Genomic DNA, 18,085 nt, shown 5'->3' with positions numbered 1-18,085 from the left:
TGTTTGTGTTTTAGTGTATCTCTTCATTGAAGGTCTTCATAACATAAGATTTCAACAAGGTGGATTTTCTTCCAGGCTGTTAATATAATGTTAGAGTGGCTAAGAGAGCATCAGCACAAGCCTTACCCAACGGATGAGGAAAAAGACATGTTAGTGCGTAAAACACGCCTGACAATCAACCAGATCAATTACTGGTTTGTTAATGCTAGGCGGAGAATTTTACCTAAGTGGAATCAACAGCAACAACAAAAAGCGGCTGCTGCCGCAGCACAAGCTGCAGCCCAGGCTGGTACACAGGAAAACAAGCATGGCGGCCCCCCTAGTGCAACTGCAGCAAACTTTCAGGCACAGCAGGCGCAGAAGTCATCTTGATAGAATTTGAAGGAAGAGTGGGCTATATTTCTATATGAGTGATGATATAAGTTTAGATGTCCCAGTTACTATTTTATTATTTTAGGCAGATATATCTATATTCTTATTGTGCAAGGCATGAAGAGAAAGTATGTTCTTAGGGTCACAAATGACTGGAATGAAAGTAAATTATCAACAGATCTTTTTATCAGTGTTTTCCTATTATCAAATCCCTTCTTTGAAGGTAAAAGAGAAAATTTAGTTTTGAAATCATAAGTTTTTAAATTAGACATAAAGATACATACACAGATATATATATTTAGGAATTGTTCTTATATTTTAAGATCGAAAGAAAAGTGCCATAAGGATTATCCCTCCTTTTTCCATTGGATTGTTTAAAGGATCTTGTCCCCCCCCCCCCCCTCCCTTTAATGGAAAGTTTTTAACTTGTCTCGGGAATTCTATGCAAATTTGTGTTGTCTCAGAACTGGATGAAGACGAGGTCTCTAAATCTACTATGCTTGAAGGTTAATTGTGATGCAGTATTTTATTAATTATTGCAGTTCAGTTTATTTTTTTAGCAAATTCAAGTGCCTATCAAATTTAAGAATGCATGCCTTTTGATCAGATTCCATAAATGGTTTTGATTTTTTAGTATGTGCCTGTCAGAATGTGTAAGATGGCCCTTTGTCTGGTAAATCAATATGCACTCCTATGAATGAAGATTTGCCTTAAAATTGTATTTGTTTCAGTTCTTGTGGTTATTTGATAATTGAAGTTATTTATTTGTGTAGCATGCATATTAAAAACGATTACCTACTTTAGGAGCTAAAGGAGGAATGGATTTGGTTCTTTAGCACATTCTATTAAACGATGATTTAATATTAGTTCCAGAAATGTGTCTTCCAATCCTTGTATTCGTCATAGCCATGACACTTGACCAGTTGTCAAATTAATGAAAGATTATTCAATTTTGATTATCCTGAAACTCTTTATTGAATGTCTGTTGTAATTGGTATTTTATTATGCATGGCAGAAAAGTTTAAGCACTTCTTTTGTTCCACCCTGTGGTTTACTATCATGTTGCTTTTATGGTAAAATCAACTAATTTAGTTAATGTGACATCACACGATCACAGAGCGTAGGCAGAATATATAAAACAGATGATAAAGAAATATCTGTCTATCACATATCATAAAGTACTTTTACCTGGATTTTTTTTTGTACATATTATAAATATATTATTAAATTTTGCATTTTTTCTTACTCTCAGGTTGTCATTATAGGGTATAGTAAGTAGACTGTAGACTAGGCAATAGATTTTAGTATTAAGGCACTATGTAATTAAATCCAAACTTAAATTTTTAATTTGTAATTAATTTCAAGTTATTTGTAATTAGGTCAAGTTACTGCCATGGTGAAGCTGTATAAAAGAGGCATTTGATTTTACAGAGTCTACATAGTAATTCATATTGTATCATATCATTAATCATATCACTTGTCCTTTCTCCTTGGAAAAGCAATTAGGAAAGGATATGAGGATTATTTTAATACATATATATGAGAAGAGAAAATGGTCTGATCATCGTAATAATTTTTAATCTGAAAATTCCTGATCTATAGAAAAAATCTTTTTTGGGAAAAGACACATGGAGAAATATGTCTTTGCTCTTTTTATATAGAATTGGAATTGCAGTGATGAGTTTGACTTTTTAATGGCATAGCTAATCCTTATGTGTTAATGCCACTAGATCAACACTTAAATGCAATGCACCATGCTCTGGATTTTGAAAATAATTCACAGAATTTAACCCAAATTTTCTTTCTTTCTTTCCCTAATTTCAGTGGTTTTACACGAGCCCTCATTATTTCCTGAAATCTGTGTTTTGTTGTTTATGAGCACCAGATACCTGTAAAGTCTTTAAGGCTTGATAATAATGGTAGGTTAAAAAGTTTGAGGGAATATGAGAGAGGCCCAGTTATCTCTGTAACATTGAAAAGTTTCTCATATTGAAAGATGATTTTAAATTTATTGTGATCTGCAATTCCGTCATTCATGAACAGCAAATTACCGGAAGAGTTGGAAAAAAGATGAGCATAGTTTTCTTTTATTGCCATAAAGCAATTTTATGATATTTGTAGAGAGTTTGAAAAATTGTGAGAAATTTCAACCTTATAAGAAATGATCTTACTATTTTTCTTTTAAAGATTTTTTTCTTTTTGAATATGTGAGATAAAAGCATGTTTGTTTGGTATATTATCAAATCTTTTTTTATCAATAAAATATTGCATTTATTAAGAAAACAACTGTTTTTGTCTTAAAATGAAAGAAAGGAAAAGCTATCTATAGTTGAATCTTATGAACTATCAATCTTTGAAATTTCATATGAAATTCGATTTCTTCCAAAAAGTTTCATAGCTAATTTTGAAAATAGTAATGGATTTTTCTTTAAAAATCCATATCTTTGTATATGGGATATTGTCAGAAAAAATTAAATCAAAGTATTCAAAGACAGGATCTTATTTAATGAATTTTCCAAAAGTTTACAAACCTTCAGTCGTCCTTTTCTGGCACTCACTAATTTTCAACTCTAGCAATTTCGGAAAAGAAAAACTAAAACCCGCACTAAAGCACAGATTATTGAAAAACAAATTCCTTGACTCAAGTCTTGGATGTAATGAGACTTGTGCAGTGATCTAGTGATAACTAGTGTATGCTGCCAGTGAACCGGCGTTATTTTCAAACTGTCAAGATGGCCAACTACCAAGGATAGACTGGATGGTCAACATGATATTTGTGACATTGAATAAGATCATTATCTGTCAATATGTTTTAATAGCATTGGTTGTTCTAAGATGAGTTCAACGAGAAGCGATTCATGCACTTAAAAAGCATTGAAAATCCTGGCTTGGATTGCTTAAAACTGTAGTGGTTGGCACATTTTTACAAAAAGCTGTAATTTATTTAGAAGGCTAAAATTGTTTTTGTAATGAAATTCTGCATAACGATAAAAGACTTAATAAATTAAAATGAAAAAATCTTTATTCACTCATCCAATATAATAAGTATGAAATATTGGTATAAGGAGAGAAATGGAACAAAACAACAACAGATGGCCGTCATAAATAACATCACAAAGTAGGTAATTGAATCATAACTACACTGCAATGAATTTGTCCAAGTGAAGCAAATTTGATAGAGTACACATCCAGATTAGAAGATAAATGAAAAGATAAATATTTCATAAGTTTATGTCACAGATGAAGCAAATGAAATGATTGCATTAGAGAATTAACGATTTTCCCACTGGCGTAAACATCCTACCGATTGAGGAGATAGCAATGATTTTCGCTTTTTAGGCTACTATATTTTTTACAACCCAATCAATAAAACAGCATGTCAAAAGTGGAGTATGAAATGCTGATAGATATTATAATACAACAACTGGGCGTAAATTACACATTTTAAGTACTCTGGTGATAATTGATTTTAACTTCTTGTGAGAATAAAGATAATCTTTTAAGGCAAAAGTGTAAATGATGCAATTGAAAGTGAATTTGTTGACAAATTTAAAAGGTGACAAAATTTCTTACATAAGCTGCAATTAATATCGTGTAATGGGCTTATACTGTTGTGTGTTGTATCATTTATACCACAATTTTCTCTCCAGTTATGACACACTGCAGCTGCTTTAACAAGATATAAAGTGAACATTTCATGTGAAATATAAATGTGGCTCACAAAGGAAAAAAAAGTTATCCATTATAAACAATGGCAAGACAACATTTTCCAAAAAATATTCTATGTACAAAGTTACAGGTTTATATATATTGTGAATACTGGATCACATTAAATGAGCTTTTGATGTATTTCTTTCAAAAATGCACTACTTAACACATTTGATTTTTCATCAATAATTGCAAAGACAGTAAACAGCTTTATATATATATATAAAGAATATCTGTGTAGTTTCTGGTGATGTTGCAGATCAAAATGTCAAATTCACAATCTCACTTTACTGTGCAGTATTGCTCATTATTCAGTGACAGCAATTTTGATTGTCCTGAGCTTTTATGACTACTGCTCCAAGCTGAGAAAATGACAGTTTTTGTATTCTCGCATAAAATGTCAGAAATATAGCAAACTTGTAAGCATTTCCAGACAGATTCACATCTGCAATTTTTGGGCCCTATTCAAACTCCCTTTACTGTATCTTATTGCTCAATGAGCTGTACTCTTACAAATATCACAACCTTTTCCTTCAATTGACCAATGAGCATGCTGTGTTGAGCAATATCTTTGTCATGGCTTTTTTCTTGGTTTGTTTAAACAGTAGATCTATCTTTTTCTATACAGTACCAAGATTTACCTCACATAATTCATTCTAAATTTTTTCTTCATTCTATTTGCCCATCTCAACCTAAATGGCAAGCTCCTACTTGATTACTGATCATGAGGTACTGTCTATAAATAAAAAACCTTGATGTTTATTACCTTTGGTCATCAGATCTATCTAATCCAGTTTGAGCATATCAAATACTGAGCTTAAAGTGTATAGCATTCAGCTGTTGTCTACAGACCTATACTATAATACATCACAGGTTTTTGAATTGAGCAAACATTTTGTTTCGATTTTGGCTATCACTGCATATTTTCCTCCACTTAATGAGCAAATTTGAGACCTAAAAATGCCTTAATGTATACCCTGTTACATGTTTACTGATTATTTTTTCTCAATCTTCCTAAAAAGAACATTATTTTCAATCTGGTATACTTCTTAAGTCCAGTCATATATTGTAAACCCATCTTAAAATGAACAGAAACATGATTTGATTAACCATGTATGAGCTGGCCATTCATCCCTCCAAATTCATGGGTCTTACCACGATATACATTTTCTCTAAGATCAGGATTGTTTTCCTGGAACTTATTATAAAATTTCCTCATGGCCTCTGTTTTGGAAAAACTGTCCTGAATCTTTAAAAGTTTGGTTTGTTGCCTAGGTAGCTTGGAACTATATTTCCAATCAAACATTTTATCTTTCTTATAACTCAAGTCACTGTACACAGGGAATTGGTTTTCATATGAAGTTTTGTAGGCAAAGGTGTTTTGAATCCCAGCAGGTGCTACATTTGTTGACAATGAGGCAAATTGATCTTGGACTTGAACTGGGTCTCGAGATTTTCTAGACATTCCATGTTTCGCCCCCGTCTCTGATTCCCATGCTGCTTCAAAAAGGGGTTGGTTACTTGTGAAACTAGTGTCAAACATTGCTGGTGTACCATCAGGCTGCTTCATTTGTGTCTTGTTTGCATCATTACTTGGTGAATACTGAGCATGGGCACTGGCATACTGAGTGGGATTGGATGATGTTGGCCTGGCTGGTTGCCACGGATACTGATCCTCCTCTGTTGTCATAGTGAATTCACCAGTTGGCGACAGACGTGCACTGCTGAGTTTCAAAGGCTCTGCACCAGCTCCTGAAGCAACCATCACATTATCAGAAAACTGGACACTTTTACCTGGAGATTTTGGAAAAGTGTATGGTTTCACATTACTCAGTTTTTTATTTTCCTTGGACATCACTTGGAATGGTTCATTCCGTGCAAAAGGGGGGATTTCATGTTCCTCCAGAAATTTGTGGGTGTTGTACTGTGTGCCTGTTTCACTTTCTCTGTTTATGATGCCATTCTCCTGTACCTTGACATCGGCAGTATTCTGATTTGGGTGAAGGTAGCGTCTTTGTACCTCCACGTTGTATTGGTAGGGTTCTATGACATCTCTTGCATCAGGGCGATCACTAAACATAGGAACCTTTGTCACCTGGGTCCGTGAATTTTGTAAAATTACATCCATTTCTCCGTTCAAGGGGGTTGTCAGATGCAGTGCCCCCTTGTGGGACTCCCTGGTATCAAGAAGCTCTGGTCCACTCAGCTCCTCTTTATTCATCTGGTACTCGAGGATCTCTGGCTTGTAGCTTGTCTTGTACAGGCCTGCCCTCTCTGCATTGAATTTCCCCTCATGTTTGTAGAAGACTGGAGGGTGGTCTGCAGTATCTGCCTTTTCCAGTTTGTGATTGAGCTGAGTTATGTCGTGTTCTGGCTTCATAGATTCTAAAAGCTTCCAGCGATTCTGTGCCTCCACCTGTTGGTGCTCATCGTGCTGTTTCTTTCGCAGAGAGTCTAAGTACGAACCAGGTTTTTCCTTGGGGGGAGCTCCTGTTGGGTGATATGGTAGTTCAACTGCTTCTTGTTTACCTTGAGCATCTTCCAAAGTCTGAAGAAAAAGTAGATTTATTTATTTGTTGACCAAGTTTGTTTTATGTGTGTTTAAATTTATTCATTTCTCTGCTTGTTTGATGTATGTTTTCTCATTTCTCTGCTCACTCAGTAATCCATTTATTTATTTATTTATTAATTTATCAGTTTCTTTGCCTGCTTATACAAGCTTGTTTGTTTATTTAATTATTTATTAATCTATTTGTTTTTTTAATTCATTATCGTAGGCTAAAATGTTTTCATTCTCTATCTGATACCTGTAGCTGAGGGTCTGGGTGGAAAGTGTCATTCATCAGTTTCCACTGTGCATCCTCATGTTTGAGTTTTCCTGTTGTATCTTGGTATTTGCGTTCAGGCAAATTCACATATTCTTTACCGTAGAGCAAGCGGTCTTCTTCTCTCTCTGTCAATGTTGGTTTCCTAGAAATAATTAAATTCCATGACTGAGAGTAGTTGTGCATTATGTGGATGATCTTAACCACAAAGCAATCTCACTTTATCTGTCATCAAAGTCATTTTTTTCATATGACATCATTACTGCAGCAGGTAATTTTTTTTTCAATTTGTGGAAATCCGCTTTCATCACATCTGTGCAAGTATCATCTTTCTGTTGAAGTTGCCAATTGTTTTATGTTTATCAGTTTTACAAACTGCCATTAAACTTTATAGGGATGAGTTTAATGTTTTCACTAAAGTATTTTTATCAAACTCAAGTTCTATAGATGAATAAGGACATAAAACAGTGTATCTTCCATTTCTTCAGATAAAAATATATCGATGATTACATTTGTACTGGCAAGTTTCACTCATTTAATATTGGTCCAATATTACAAAGCAATGCTTTCTCTTGTCCTGATCAAAGTTATTGGCCTTATTACTACAAGGGACAGACTATTGCGATGTTGAAAAGTACTATATAGCCAAACACAAACATCATTTTCCTCAGTGAAATTACAATAAACAAACCTTTTATAGTTAGACTGGCTTGGTGCCATAGGTGCCTGTGGCTTAGGTTTGGCAGTAAAGGATCTGGCTAGGCGACCTTCAAAAGGACGAGGAGGATCGAAAGTACGGATCGAACGAGGTTTCTGAAATTGAATTAATGGACAAATATTAAACATGCTAACAAAAATTCACAAATAATCACATCATAAATTCCACATTACCTTTGGATTCTTTTTTTTTAAATTCTGCTATACACTTCCATTTTTATTTCAAATTATTTTAGAAAAACTGGCTGAGACTTTTATTTTTTGTTTCTTATTGCACAAACTTTTTCAAACGTTATACAAATTACATTGCAGGTGGAAATATGTGTGATATTCTTTTAACTAAATACATTTCTATACTGATTTTTCAAGATAGATATACTTTGCAAGCAAATGCACCACTGCTGCTGTGAAAGCGTGCCACTCAATATTAAAATGAATATATATATATATAAAGGCGCTACAGAATAAATGGGACAGATACAATAAATTTCAACAAGTGTTAAACATGAACAGATTACATATTCATTTCTTTTCTGAAAACATGTCGTAATAAAACTAACTCTTACCAGATCATCGTCTATATACCCAGTGCTATTGTATCCCTCTATTTTCTCACCCATGTTGTCCAAGTTCATAGGGTTGGTAGGACCTAGGCCTGCAAGGAAAATAGGGCAAGTTTTATAAGTCTGCAATGCTAACACCAAAGGCCAGTAAAAATGAGAATGTGGCAGTATAATTTATTCAATAATTGTTTAAATTCTGCTTTAAGCCAGTAAATGCAGGGACTAGAAAAGTTTCTGCACAGGGTCTCGTAAACAATCATTTTTAAATTAGCCTTCTATACTTTTGCACAATCAAGTGATTGTGAACAAGAATTTCACAGCAATATTAATCTTCTGAATTATATGATCAATTTCAATTATAGAATAGGTAATAGAAGTATAATAATTTACTTTCTAAAAAAAACGCAAAAACATTTTCCTTTAAAAAATATCATATCTTGTGAGTAAAAACTAAAATATATATTTTGGATAACAATCACAAAAAAATGAAATAAACCACAGAAGAAGGTACGCACCAGTGTGATTCTGCTGGTAGGTGGTCTGCCATTGTTCACGCTCCACATTACGCAGTGCATTAGCCGTGGCGGGGGAGAGCGTTTGCTCTGGAGAACGCTGCTTTAAGTTTGGTACCACCACTTTAGGAGGAATTGGATAATATGGCGGCTTGTGTCCATGGACTTTAGGCTCCTGAAATGAGATTTTTCTTTTATAACAAATAACGTCTTAGAAAAGCTTTAAACTAGGCATATCCCATCTCTCCCCCTTTAGTTAACCCAGATGCAGCTACAGCATCCAACCTAAATCTAATTTTGATGCAGAGTGGATCTCTTTCAGGAAAAGGGTGGTTGCCTCCTCTCCCCTTCCAACCCCCTCCCTAGGGGCCTGTCTATAGTCAAAGACGTACAGTCAAAGAGGTACAAGTACTGAAACAGATCAACAGAATAGATGTTACCTGGTAGAAGTCATTCTCTCCATGCCAGGTCAGCCCTCTCTTCAACCCCTCTGGAGGCAGAGCCTGGATCTCATGTCGGTCACCAGTGCCTGAATAAGAGATATTGGAAATAAATAAATACATTTATAGAAAAGGAGTTGCCCACTACACCACATGTTCATTCAAGTTAGACAAAGATAATTTATGTAAGGTAAGAATCACAATTATTTAGTAAATAAAATTTTATATGTCATAAAAAGTTCTCAATTTAAAGAAAATTATTTGATAAAATGCAAAATCAAATTTTTAAAAAGTTTTCAGTTTTAAAGTAATTTATTTGATGAAATGTCAAATCAAAGTGATAAAAAGTTCCAGCTTTAAAGTATCTCAACCAGTTCTACTTGACTGTTGTGGCCACTGTGAAGAACAAGTGTTGACCATCAAATTTGTCTGCACTTTAATTTAGTTTTCATTTACTGCAATTTAAAATGTCTAAGGATATTTTTCATTTCCTACAATATGAAGTGACTACCACACACCCAGTCACCCACAAACTCACACACACACATATATACACACAAAAAACATTTATGTTTACTTTTTAAACTAATGCTTATATTACCTTTAGTTTTATGCACAATTATGACATCATAAGGGGTGGCAGGCATCTCAGCATGTATTGGTTGTCTGTTTCTGGCTGATATGCCTCTGGTTCTGTCCTCTGGGGAATCAAATTTGGGGAATACAGCATGGCGTGACATGTGGGAGGTATATGGATGCTCGGCAGGGAATGGCTTGTCTACCATGAGTGGGGCAATGTTGATGTGCTCTGGATTTGGCACCCTGAAATAAAAATGCACTTTAGCACATGGCTCAGTGATAAGTTTTGGCCCTGTCTTGTTAAATGGACTTGTGTATATACCTGTGCATTATGCAAAACTTTTCAAATGTACTAGTAAGAGGCATTTTTGAGTATAAAATATGTTTTTATAACTGACTGTGTATACTTACAGCTGATCATTCAACCTGACATTGCTCTTCTTAATCTTAGTCAGGTCATAAAACTGTTCAATTGGAAGACCTCTGAAAAGAGATGTATGCATATTAACCAAAAGTAAACAATCTAATCTCTGTGATTTGGACCTGACTGCACAGGGAAATTTATGACTGTGCTGTTTTGGCATATTCTGAACAATAAAGGTGAGGTAATAAAGCTAGATCAGGCCCGTAGCCAGGGGGAATTCGGAGGGTTCGAAAGAACCGCCCCTTTTGCTGGGAAAAGGTCCACTCTGGGTAAAATTTGATCTAAGTTCATGATTTTTTTATTGAAAAAAGTCCACTTTTTCAGAAAAAGAACCCCCCTTTTGAAATTGCTGGCTACGGGCCTGTAGATAGTTATTCTGTTGATTCGTTGAAAAATCAAATATCATATTATGATATTGTTCATGCTGAGAACCATATGTGCACATTTGAAACATTAAGATACAATATTGCACAATAATTGAAAAAAATAATAATAATGTAGTCATTTTAATATGTCTTATTGGAGGCCACACATCTTTCAAGACATTAATATTTTCACATAACAAAAAATTATGATTATGTAAGCGATAAAGACAGGCTAAAAGCTCCCAACCCATATTAACCTCCTCATAACACCTGTCACAAATACTGCCAACAGTTCAATGACAATGACATATATTAGTCGTGTTAAGTCTGAGTATACTCAGTAGATCACAAATAGGTCTCATTATGCCTAATAACGTTAATATGCTCTACATGATCGATGACCTGTGGTGTCATAAATGGGGATATAATATCGAATGGATTAAGACAGAAAATGTATTTAATCAGTCTGATAGTTTTCTATGATACCTACGTACAGTTTTACGATATCATTAACGCATTAACCGCCTCTTACAACGCCTGCCAGATTCTGTATTCAGCTGACAAATTGATCACATATCTAAGATGACAGATAAAACATATAATCCTAATTACATGTATTTTCCTAATTAGTGGTAAAATTAATTATTAGTGTCATTCACTCTGACTTGGATAAAATCCTGCAGTCTCCACCTTAGTAACAGGCCATTCATTACAACAGCTCACCGATATTGCCAGGTTGCTCCTCGAGGGGCCCATATGTTTTCATCTTCATCTTTCATTTTTCCCGTCCCCCATTCTGGAGGTACGCTGGGAATAACCTCCACTTTGGGGAAAAACTTCATCGATGTCATTCTGAGCTCCTATGAAGGTGGCAAAAGTCACCTAAAAGTAACTGTCTTTGGCTCTTGCCTAGGAGCCGGTTTGTGTGTCTCCCTTGTGAGCAGAGTTTACATCTAGTGAATCTCGGTTGGTAGCGTTGTGGTAACTAAGCGCGTTTTCACATGCTAATTTAGAGTAAATAATACACCCAAGTAACGAATGCACGGAGCGTATTGATTGGAGGGTCGCCAATGCACCGCCTGATTTTATTGGTGAAAAGTTTTACTATGGTGTGGGGTCAAAAGATTGATTATTTGAACTATTTTGATTAAATCAAGCAATGCAGATTTTTATCCGAGAATAATGGGAACATGCTATTATGACTTTTTAAATAAATACTCTCCATTTTCTGTTAAGATGTGAGCATTAACTGAGTATGTTGATTCACAATAAATATAAGCGGTTCAAGTTATCATAGTGTCCCCCCTTTTATATGACAAATAATATTGTTTTTGATAGCAGTGTTTTCACCTGTTCGGCTATAAAGTTAAAGCTTTATAACTCCTTGTTTTGATACAGAGGTTACAAAAACAGATCTTAGAAAAGCAGAAAGTGTGGTATGTTTTGGACCCTTCTCAAACCGTGTAAAAGGTCCAGATACAGTGACCTTTTTGTTGCCTTGAGGTAGATGTTTTATTTTATTTGGCGATAAAATAATAATTTCGGCCTTTTTCATCTACCAATTTTGTTTAAACTACTAGTTTCTGGGAATCTTTAACTGACCTTGGAAATGGGTGTATCCCCGAGCCAAAGTGCTGATGTCCCTTCTGTACAAGCGGGGGAGGTTCACACTTGGGCCTGTGTTCATCTGGAAGACTAACGCGCCCCATGCCGCCGTACTCTCGGCCCATACCCATAGGGGTATTGGGCTCCCATACTGATGTTGATCGATGGCGTTCAAAACTGGAAAAAATAATAATAAATCAAGCATTTTAATTCTATTCAAGTAGATTTTTCAATGCCTTTCAGGTACCATGTACAATTGCAACTGCGTTAAATCATGAAATAAAAATACAAAAAATATCGTTTTTTTATACAAATACACTGATATTTAGGAACAAAATACGTATGAACTGTGGCGTCATTAATACTCACACCACATTGAGGTAAAAAGCTCAAGACTGAAAAAGGTGTCTGCAACCGTAATGATTTATTAAGTTAAACTGGAATATACGTAAATTGTTTTCAAGCACTTTTTTATTCGGCATGTTGAAAAACTATATATGAAGTCATTATATGATTTTGAAGGACCCTTTTTATCCAACTGACCAACAAAACGAAAATTACATTCAGTATCATTTTCTGTGTCACTCTTTAGATTGATTTCCATATATATTTATATACATTCAGTCACTCTAAATAAGATTTCAACATTAAAAAAACTAAAAATGGACACAATGTTTGTTGGAAGACGATACAATTATTTTAATTAGAACGTATAATTAACTCTATTGGCTGTCAAATAATATTTCACTGTATTAACTTTCGACACAGGTAGAGTAATATAATTAAGAGTTGTTATACATGTATAACAGAGTAGAGTAATACAACTTACTTTTTGTCGCACGCCGTTATACGTCTTGTATTCAGTGGTGTATGGAGGACGCTGGACTGGTAGGTTGGAGACAAATGGTCAGCACCTTTTCTGGTAGGGTAGAAATGACCGGGAGCTAATACTGTGGCCACTGTCGTCATTATTGGACGTTAATAGAGTTGAGCACAGCCTTTTACAATCAAATATCTTCACAAAGAATTTGCAATAGTTATTGCCGCTCTCTGATTTTCTTCAAGTGCTCTCTTTTTTCGTAAAAATGTAAAGATATACCAATTTTTCAAACTGCACTGCGATCTTTCCTTACGAGCTAAGGATTTTACTTAGGCGTTGCCAGTCACCGCACTTAGTTACACCTCAATCACCTGCACTATATCACAGGTTGTACGTATTTGTTTCGTTCCTCTTGTAGTTGTGTTGCAGGACAGTAGATTTTGATTAACGACCAGAACAAGTCGAGTTCCGTCCGCCTAAATTCAGCAACCAAGTTTGCTGTCCGCGTCTGTACTGAAATGCTGCTGTTTTTCGTCGCCTTTTTAATTATTATCAATTTATGACCAGCGTTTTAAATGGCAGTTTTTTTTTCTCTGTGACATCTAGTGCGTAGAAACAAAGACTGTCCCGATGAAAATCCATCTACTGAAATCCTAACCTACAATCATTGCAGAGAGTCTCTAAAGTGCACTTTGAAGGTATGAATATAGCAATATCAAGTTGATAACCGCACAGAGCAATGCTTTTTTTTCACTTTGTGAGGTGATTAAAGGCTGTGTCTGCTATATTTTCACTCGTCCTGATACGTATAACGAAATTTCAATTGTCAAAGTTAGTTCCTAAATGCCACGATGAAAATCTGTCCAATCATTAACAAATCCTCTCCTTGTATACGACAGTTTTCAGTTTTTTAGTCAATCAATTCTGCCGCGTTACAATCCAGATTAAAGACGAACGACGTGCCCTGCTGACTACTGTTGCGGCTTAGACTAAAGTTAATCTTTGATTTCATCGGCTTATAAGAAGAGGTCCCTCTGTATACACAAAGGTAAATACATTGATTTACCTAGGTGACTTAATTACGCTCTCTCCAACAGAGTTCAGGTGCACGCTCAATAAATTTAATTAAAATTAAATAAATCAATAAATTAAGACCCAGTGGAATAAATAATTTTTTGTCTAAAAACAAAGAAAATGTTGAGTAAATCTCATTGATACAACCAAAAATTGAAATTAAACGTTTTTAATAATATTTCAGCAATATACCTAAGAGAGTGTAGAAGTTACTACAACTACCCAATGAGAATAGCCAGATGATTGATTTGCTTCTGTCTTAATGCAGCACCACCCGAAAATGTCTGTACAGTCACTGTATTCCGAGGCTAATGTTCCCCGCTGTAGTACAATTATACCCAAGATATATCACCTGAAGGTTTAAATTGATTTGGAAATGAAAAGGCATTGGAGAATGGGAGGGTGATCAGAAACAAAAAGAAAAAAATATAAAATGTTGAGAGTTTGCAGACCATTAAAAGTGCATAACACGTACCGATGCAGCTTGACAAATGATATAAAATCACTCTACAAATAGCCGCGAACGTAATCAATCCAAAGTCGATTTTATTGCCTCACGCCGAGATATAGTCTCTTTACGATGTAATGGAAACAACTTTATTTATTATTTATTTTAAAAAGTGTTGTGTGAACACACAACTAGCTCACTCTGAACGCTATGGTGTAACTGTACCCTCTACCAGGGCCGCAGTTATTATTATGTGGACATTTTCGTTGAGGTACAGAATATAACCAGAGACTTCCTGGGGTATCTGTGAGTATATAGTGAAAAATCTATCTATGGCCATGGTAGAGGGTACAAAACAGTTTAGTGGGTCTAAGCTGCACATTTACAGGATTCTAAGCTTATTAATATTGGAGTGTCTGCGTTGACCAGCAGACAATGACAACTGACCGATCTAGACTCTGTTATCATTAAGTATTAAATGCCATAAGTAGCGTAACAGAGTGATTCAATGATGACCGAGACGTTTACTTGCTTTTTAAGGAAGTCAATGTCTTCACAAAAAAAAACGTTTATCATTAGTGGACTTTTAAATCTATTTGCAGGTGTGTCTTTTGCATATCATTTATCAAATTTGAAAAATATGTGTGCTTGCCTTAACATTTTTAGATTGATGTGCATTAAGAAGACGAGGGCTGAAAACTTCTCGTTCAAACATATTTTGACTGAAACTCTCTCTCATTAATTTCTCTCTGTTCAATAAATTTGACGGACCATTCCCATATTTTTCTCTTTTATCTTCCGAAATAAATTTGTTTATGCACATTGCAGCTTTCTAAACCTCGGACGCTTATTCAAGAAGCTCCAATCATAACGCCCTACTAGTGGTCCATAGATATCGAGCGGTGACATTTTGATTGAGCCCGTCGCACAAAGACATTAATTTTTTATTACCAGTCTATTTGATGAAAGCCCCGGAAGCTGCTTGTCGGAGCGATCATTTGGCAGGCTACAATCGCTTACTCTGAGCTTCACTTCTCATGTGTGTCAGCTCATAATGTTCATAACTCCCGTCATGTTGCACTGTCATTAAACGTATCGGTCGCGCCCGAGCAGACGGAGCTGTGCGGTCTGTAACTAAGATCGTCTGCTAGAATACGTAGCTCTCGGCGCAACTTCGCGCCAAGCGTTCACGAGTGTAATGAAAGACGATTGTGTCGGGTCCTCATTACTAATCCATACCTTGAGAGGCCTTAAATCTGTTCAAAAGCAATAAAGTTCTTCACTCATCAGGGTTGATTTAGACTGTGAAGTAAGTCACGTCAAGCAAATGACGACATTATCTAACATGTTTTTTTTCTGAATTTCTGAATCTGAAGCATCACTTAGTCTTTTGGTCTCATTTTGACCCCTACATGAACAAGACTGGCTGTATTAGTAAATTCGAGAACGGTAAAGAGAAGTGTAAGGGGTACGAACCGAAAAACTGCTTGGAGATATAAAGTAAAATTATTTGATTAATGCCCTGCATGTTGTGAATGTTTCGTGTCAAAATAAATCAAACAGAACCTTAAAAAGGTAGGCCTATGCTTACAAAAACATGTTACTATACCGCGAACATATTAGGTTTTAATGACCACGGTACTAAATATATATATATATATGCTATCTAAAAAGGAGCTTAGTTGAGTTGTGCATTTAAGTTTATAGGTATCCTATCTGGCGTTTTCGCGCCAACTAGAATTCAAGATAAAAAAAAAAAAAATCAACAACTTTCTTCTTCACGCGGGTCATTGCTTGACCTGTCCTAGCACTTAAATTTTAGGTTTTATGCAATTTTAAATTTAACAAAGCTCTATTTCACCACCTCTCACTCAAGCCGTGATCGTATAGTGGTTAGTACTTCTCGTTGTGGCCGAGACAACCCAGGTTCGAATCCTGGTCACGGCAGAGCTAAGGAACTCTGACACGGTAGGAGAGTAACTTTTGTAACTTTTTGATTTCTTTCGCATTTTGTGGTTTGTGTCTGTACATGTCTGGTGCAATTAAACTACCTCTGTAAAGACGTTTTCTTTCAACACAATGCCATTTCAATAAATACAAATTTTTAACTGGTTCTAGAATGACAAAATTGTTTTATTTTAACTTTTAAGTTATGTTTAACTTTTATCAGCTACCTTGTAGTGAGAGCTGTAATTTCCAATTGTAGTCGACACACACTATATTTGGTTATGTAGTTAAGGTAGACCTGTAAGTAAAAAAAGTTTTTCACTAAGATATGTTTTAAAAAGATACAGTGGGTCGTTGATATGAATAGATATTCTTTTTTTTGTTGTTGTTGTTGTTGTCGAAAAATGATCAATGTATAATAAGGGCTAATCCACATTTATCTGAGAGTTAAAACTTACTAATATAAATAAACCAGCAAAACGTATTCTGTGTACTAGCGGGCTTTAGGTGTTGTTAGTCCCAATTGTGTTAGTTGAGGTTTAAAACGATGTACCTTGCGACGATTGTGCTAGATGAGTTGAAGAACATTGTAGACAACGTATTTAATCAAAACTGCATAGGGAAAAGAAATGATTTTGCTTAAAGAGGAGGGGGGGGGGGGGGGGATGACTACCCGCTATCATGGCTACAGATTGATTTTTCACTAGATATTCACGGACATGTCTCTGCTTAAATCCACGGTTATTCTCTGTACTCGCCTCAGATAAAATGTCCACATAATAACGGCGGCCCTGGTAGAGGGTAGGGGTGACAAGAAGTTCCATACGTAAGCACAAAAGAAAAAAATAAAGAAAAAGGACACTGAGGAATTTTTAAGAGAGGGTTTACTTTTGTAACGTATGACCGTAGGAGGCAATAGGTCTAGAACTCATTCTCATTTCATAGGTCCATATGAAGAAAAACAGAAAAGTGAAAAATGAAGTTAAATCTAGCTTTTTGTTTAAATCAATGAAAATCTGAAAATCCCATAGTAACGAAGGTTTTAACCTTTTTGGTAACAAGAGTTTTTAAAATAACCTTTTGGATAATATTCGCGAATTATTATTACTAAAGGGGTATTAAGAGGTGCACGTTTATTTTACTGACACATTTTGTCCTTAACTTCAAGTATATTTTTCACAATCCCTAGCAACGAAGGTTTTGAAAATTACTCTCTTTGAGAATGCAGTTTTTGCGATGTTTCATGACTCTCACCATATCGTCACCATATCATCTTGCTTATAATGGATATAACTGAAATGATGATTTTATCAACAGCTAAAATATTACAAAAAAAAAAAAAAAATAATAATAATAATAATAATAATAATAATGACCCGTGCAAAAAAAAAATAATAATAATAAAAATAAAAAAAAAATAACGAAAGTTTTTCAATTTTTAAAAACCCGTCCACACCGCTTAAGTAGCCACAAGCTTTTTATTGAGTAATTTAAAATAAGCATTCAAGACACTACCTGAGACACTACCTGAGACGTTAGATATCAGACTCGCTGCTTGACAAGTTGCTGAATTTCTACTTTAGTAAAAATGATCCAGAGCGATTGGAGAATGTGAGATGATGCTGTGAGCGACAATAAAGAAGGTTTAAACTTTAGTCAGTCTATGTTTTTTGTGTGAAAACAGAA

At 35.1% G+C, this 18,085-nt stretch overlaps 2 protein-coding genes and 1 non-coding gene across 8 annotated transcripts in view; 2 read left to right on the top strand and 1 right to left on the bottom strand.

The window, feature by feature from the left end:
• Positions 1–2,658, top strand: part of LOC106157218 (uncharacterized) — a 37,978-nt gene extending 35,320 nt beyond the window's left edge. For all 5 annotated transcript variants that reach the window (XM_087018203.1, XM_087018205.1, XM_013532799.3 and 2 more), the window contains one exon: positions 76–2,658. In XM_087018203.1, coding sequence (XP_086874329.1) covers positions 76–372 — 297 coding nt within the window. In that variant the 3' untranslated portion in view covers positions 373–2,658. The remainder of the gene's footprint in view (positions 1–75) is intronic.
• A 714-nt stretch (positions 2,659–3,372) lies between these two features.
• LOC106157223 (uncharacterized) lies at positions 3,373–13,415 on the bottom strand. 2 transcript variants are annotated; one of them, XM_013532810.2, is made up of 10 exons: positions 12,940–13,415; positions 12,108–12,287; positions 10,128–10,199; positions 9,739–9,959; positions 9,138–9,226; positions 8,701–8,872; positions 8,189–8,277; positions 7,597–7,718; positions 6,888–7,050; positions 3,373–6,628 (listed from the first exon to the last, which is right to left on the bottom strand). In XM_013532810.2, exons 1-10 carry the CDS (start codon positions 13,077–13,079, stop codon positions 5,186–5,188), a joined length of 2,691 nt encoding a protein of 896 aa, XP_013388264.2. In that variant the 5' UTR covers positions 13,080–13,415; the 3' UTR covers positions 3,373–5,185. The 2 variants fall into 2 exon arrangements, with proteins under 2 accessions (XP_013388264.2, XP_013388265.2); XM_013532811.2 differs by lacking the exons at positions 12,108–12,287; positions 12,940–13,415 and adding an exon at positions 11,229–11,492.
• A 2,912-nt stretch (positions 13,416–16,327) lies between these two features.
• On the top strand, positions 16,328–16,399 carry Trnah-gug (transfer RNA histidin (anticodon GUG)). The gene has a single exon. It is a non-coding gene; the product is annotated as a tRNA-His (tRNA).
• The last annotated feature ends 1,686 nt before the right edge of the window (positions 16,400–18,085 follow it).

The sequence above is a fragment of the Lingula anatina genome, chromosome 7 (assembly GCF_051362555.1).
Source record: "Lingula anatina isolate TDL-2025a chromosome 7, LinAna3.0, whole genome shotgun sequence".
Taxonomy (NCBI): Eukaryota; Metazoa; Brachiopoda; class Lingulata; order Lingulida; family Lingulidae; genus Lingula; species Lingula anatina.
Note: the sequence above shows the minus strand (reverse complement) of the source record. Positions and strands in the feature narration are given on the sequence as shown.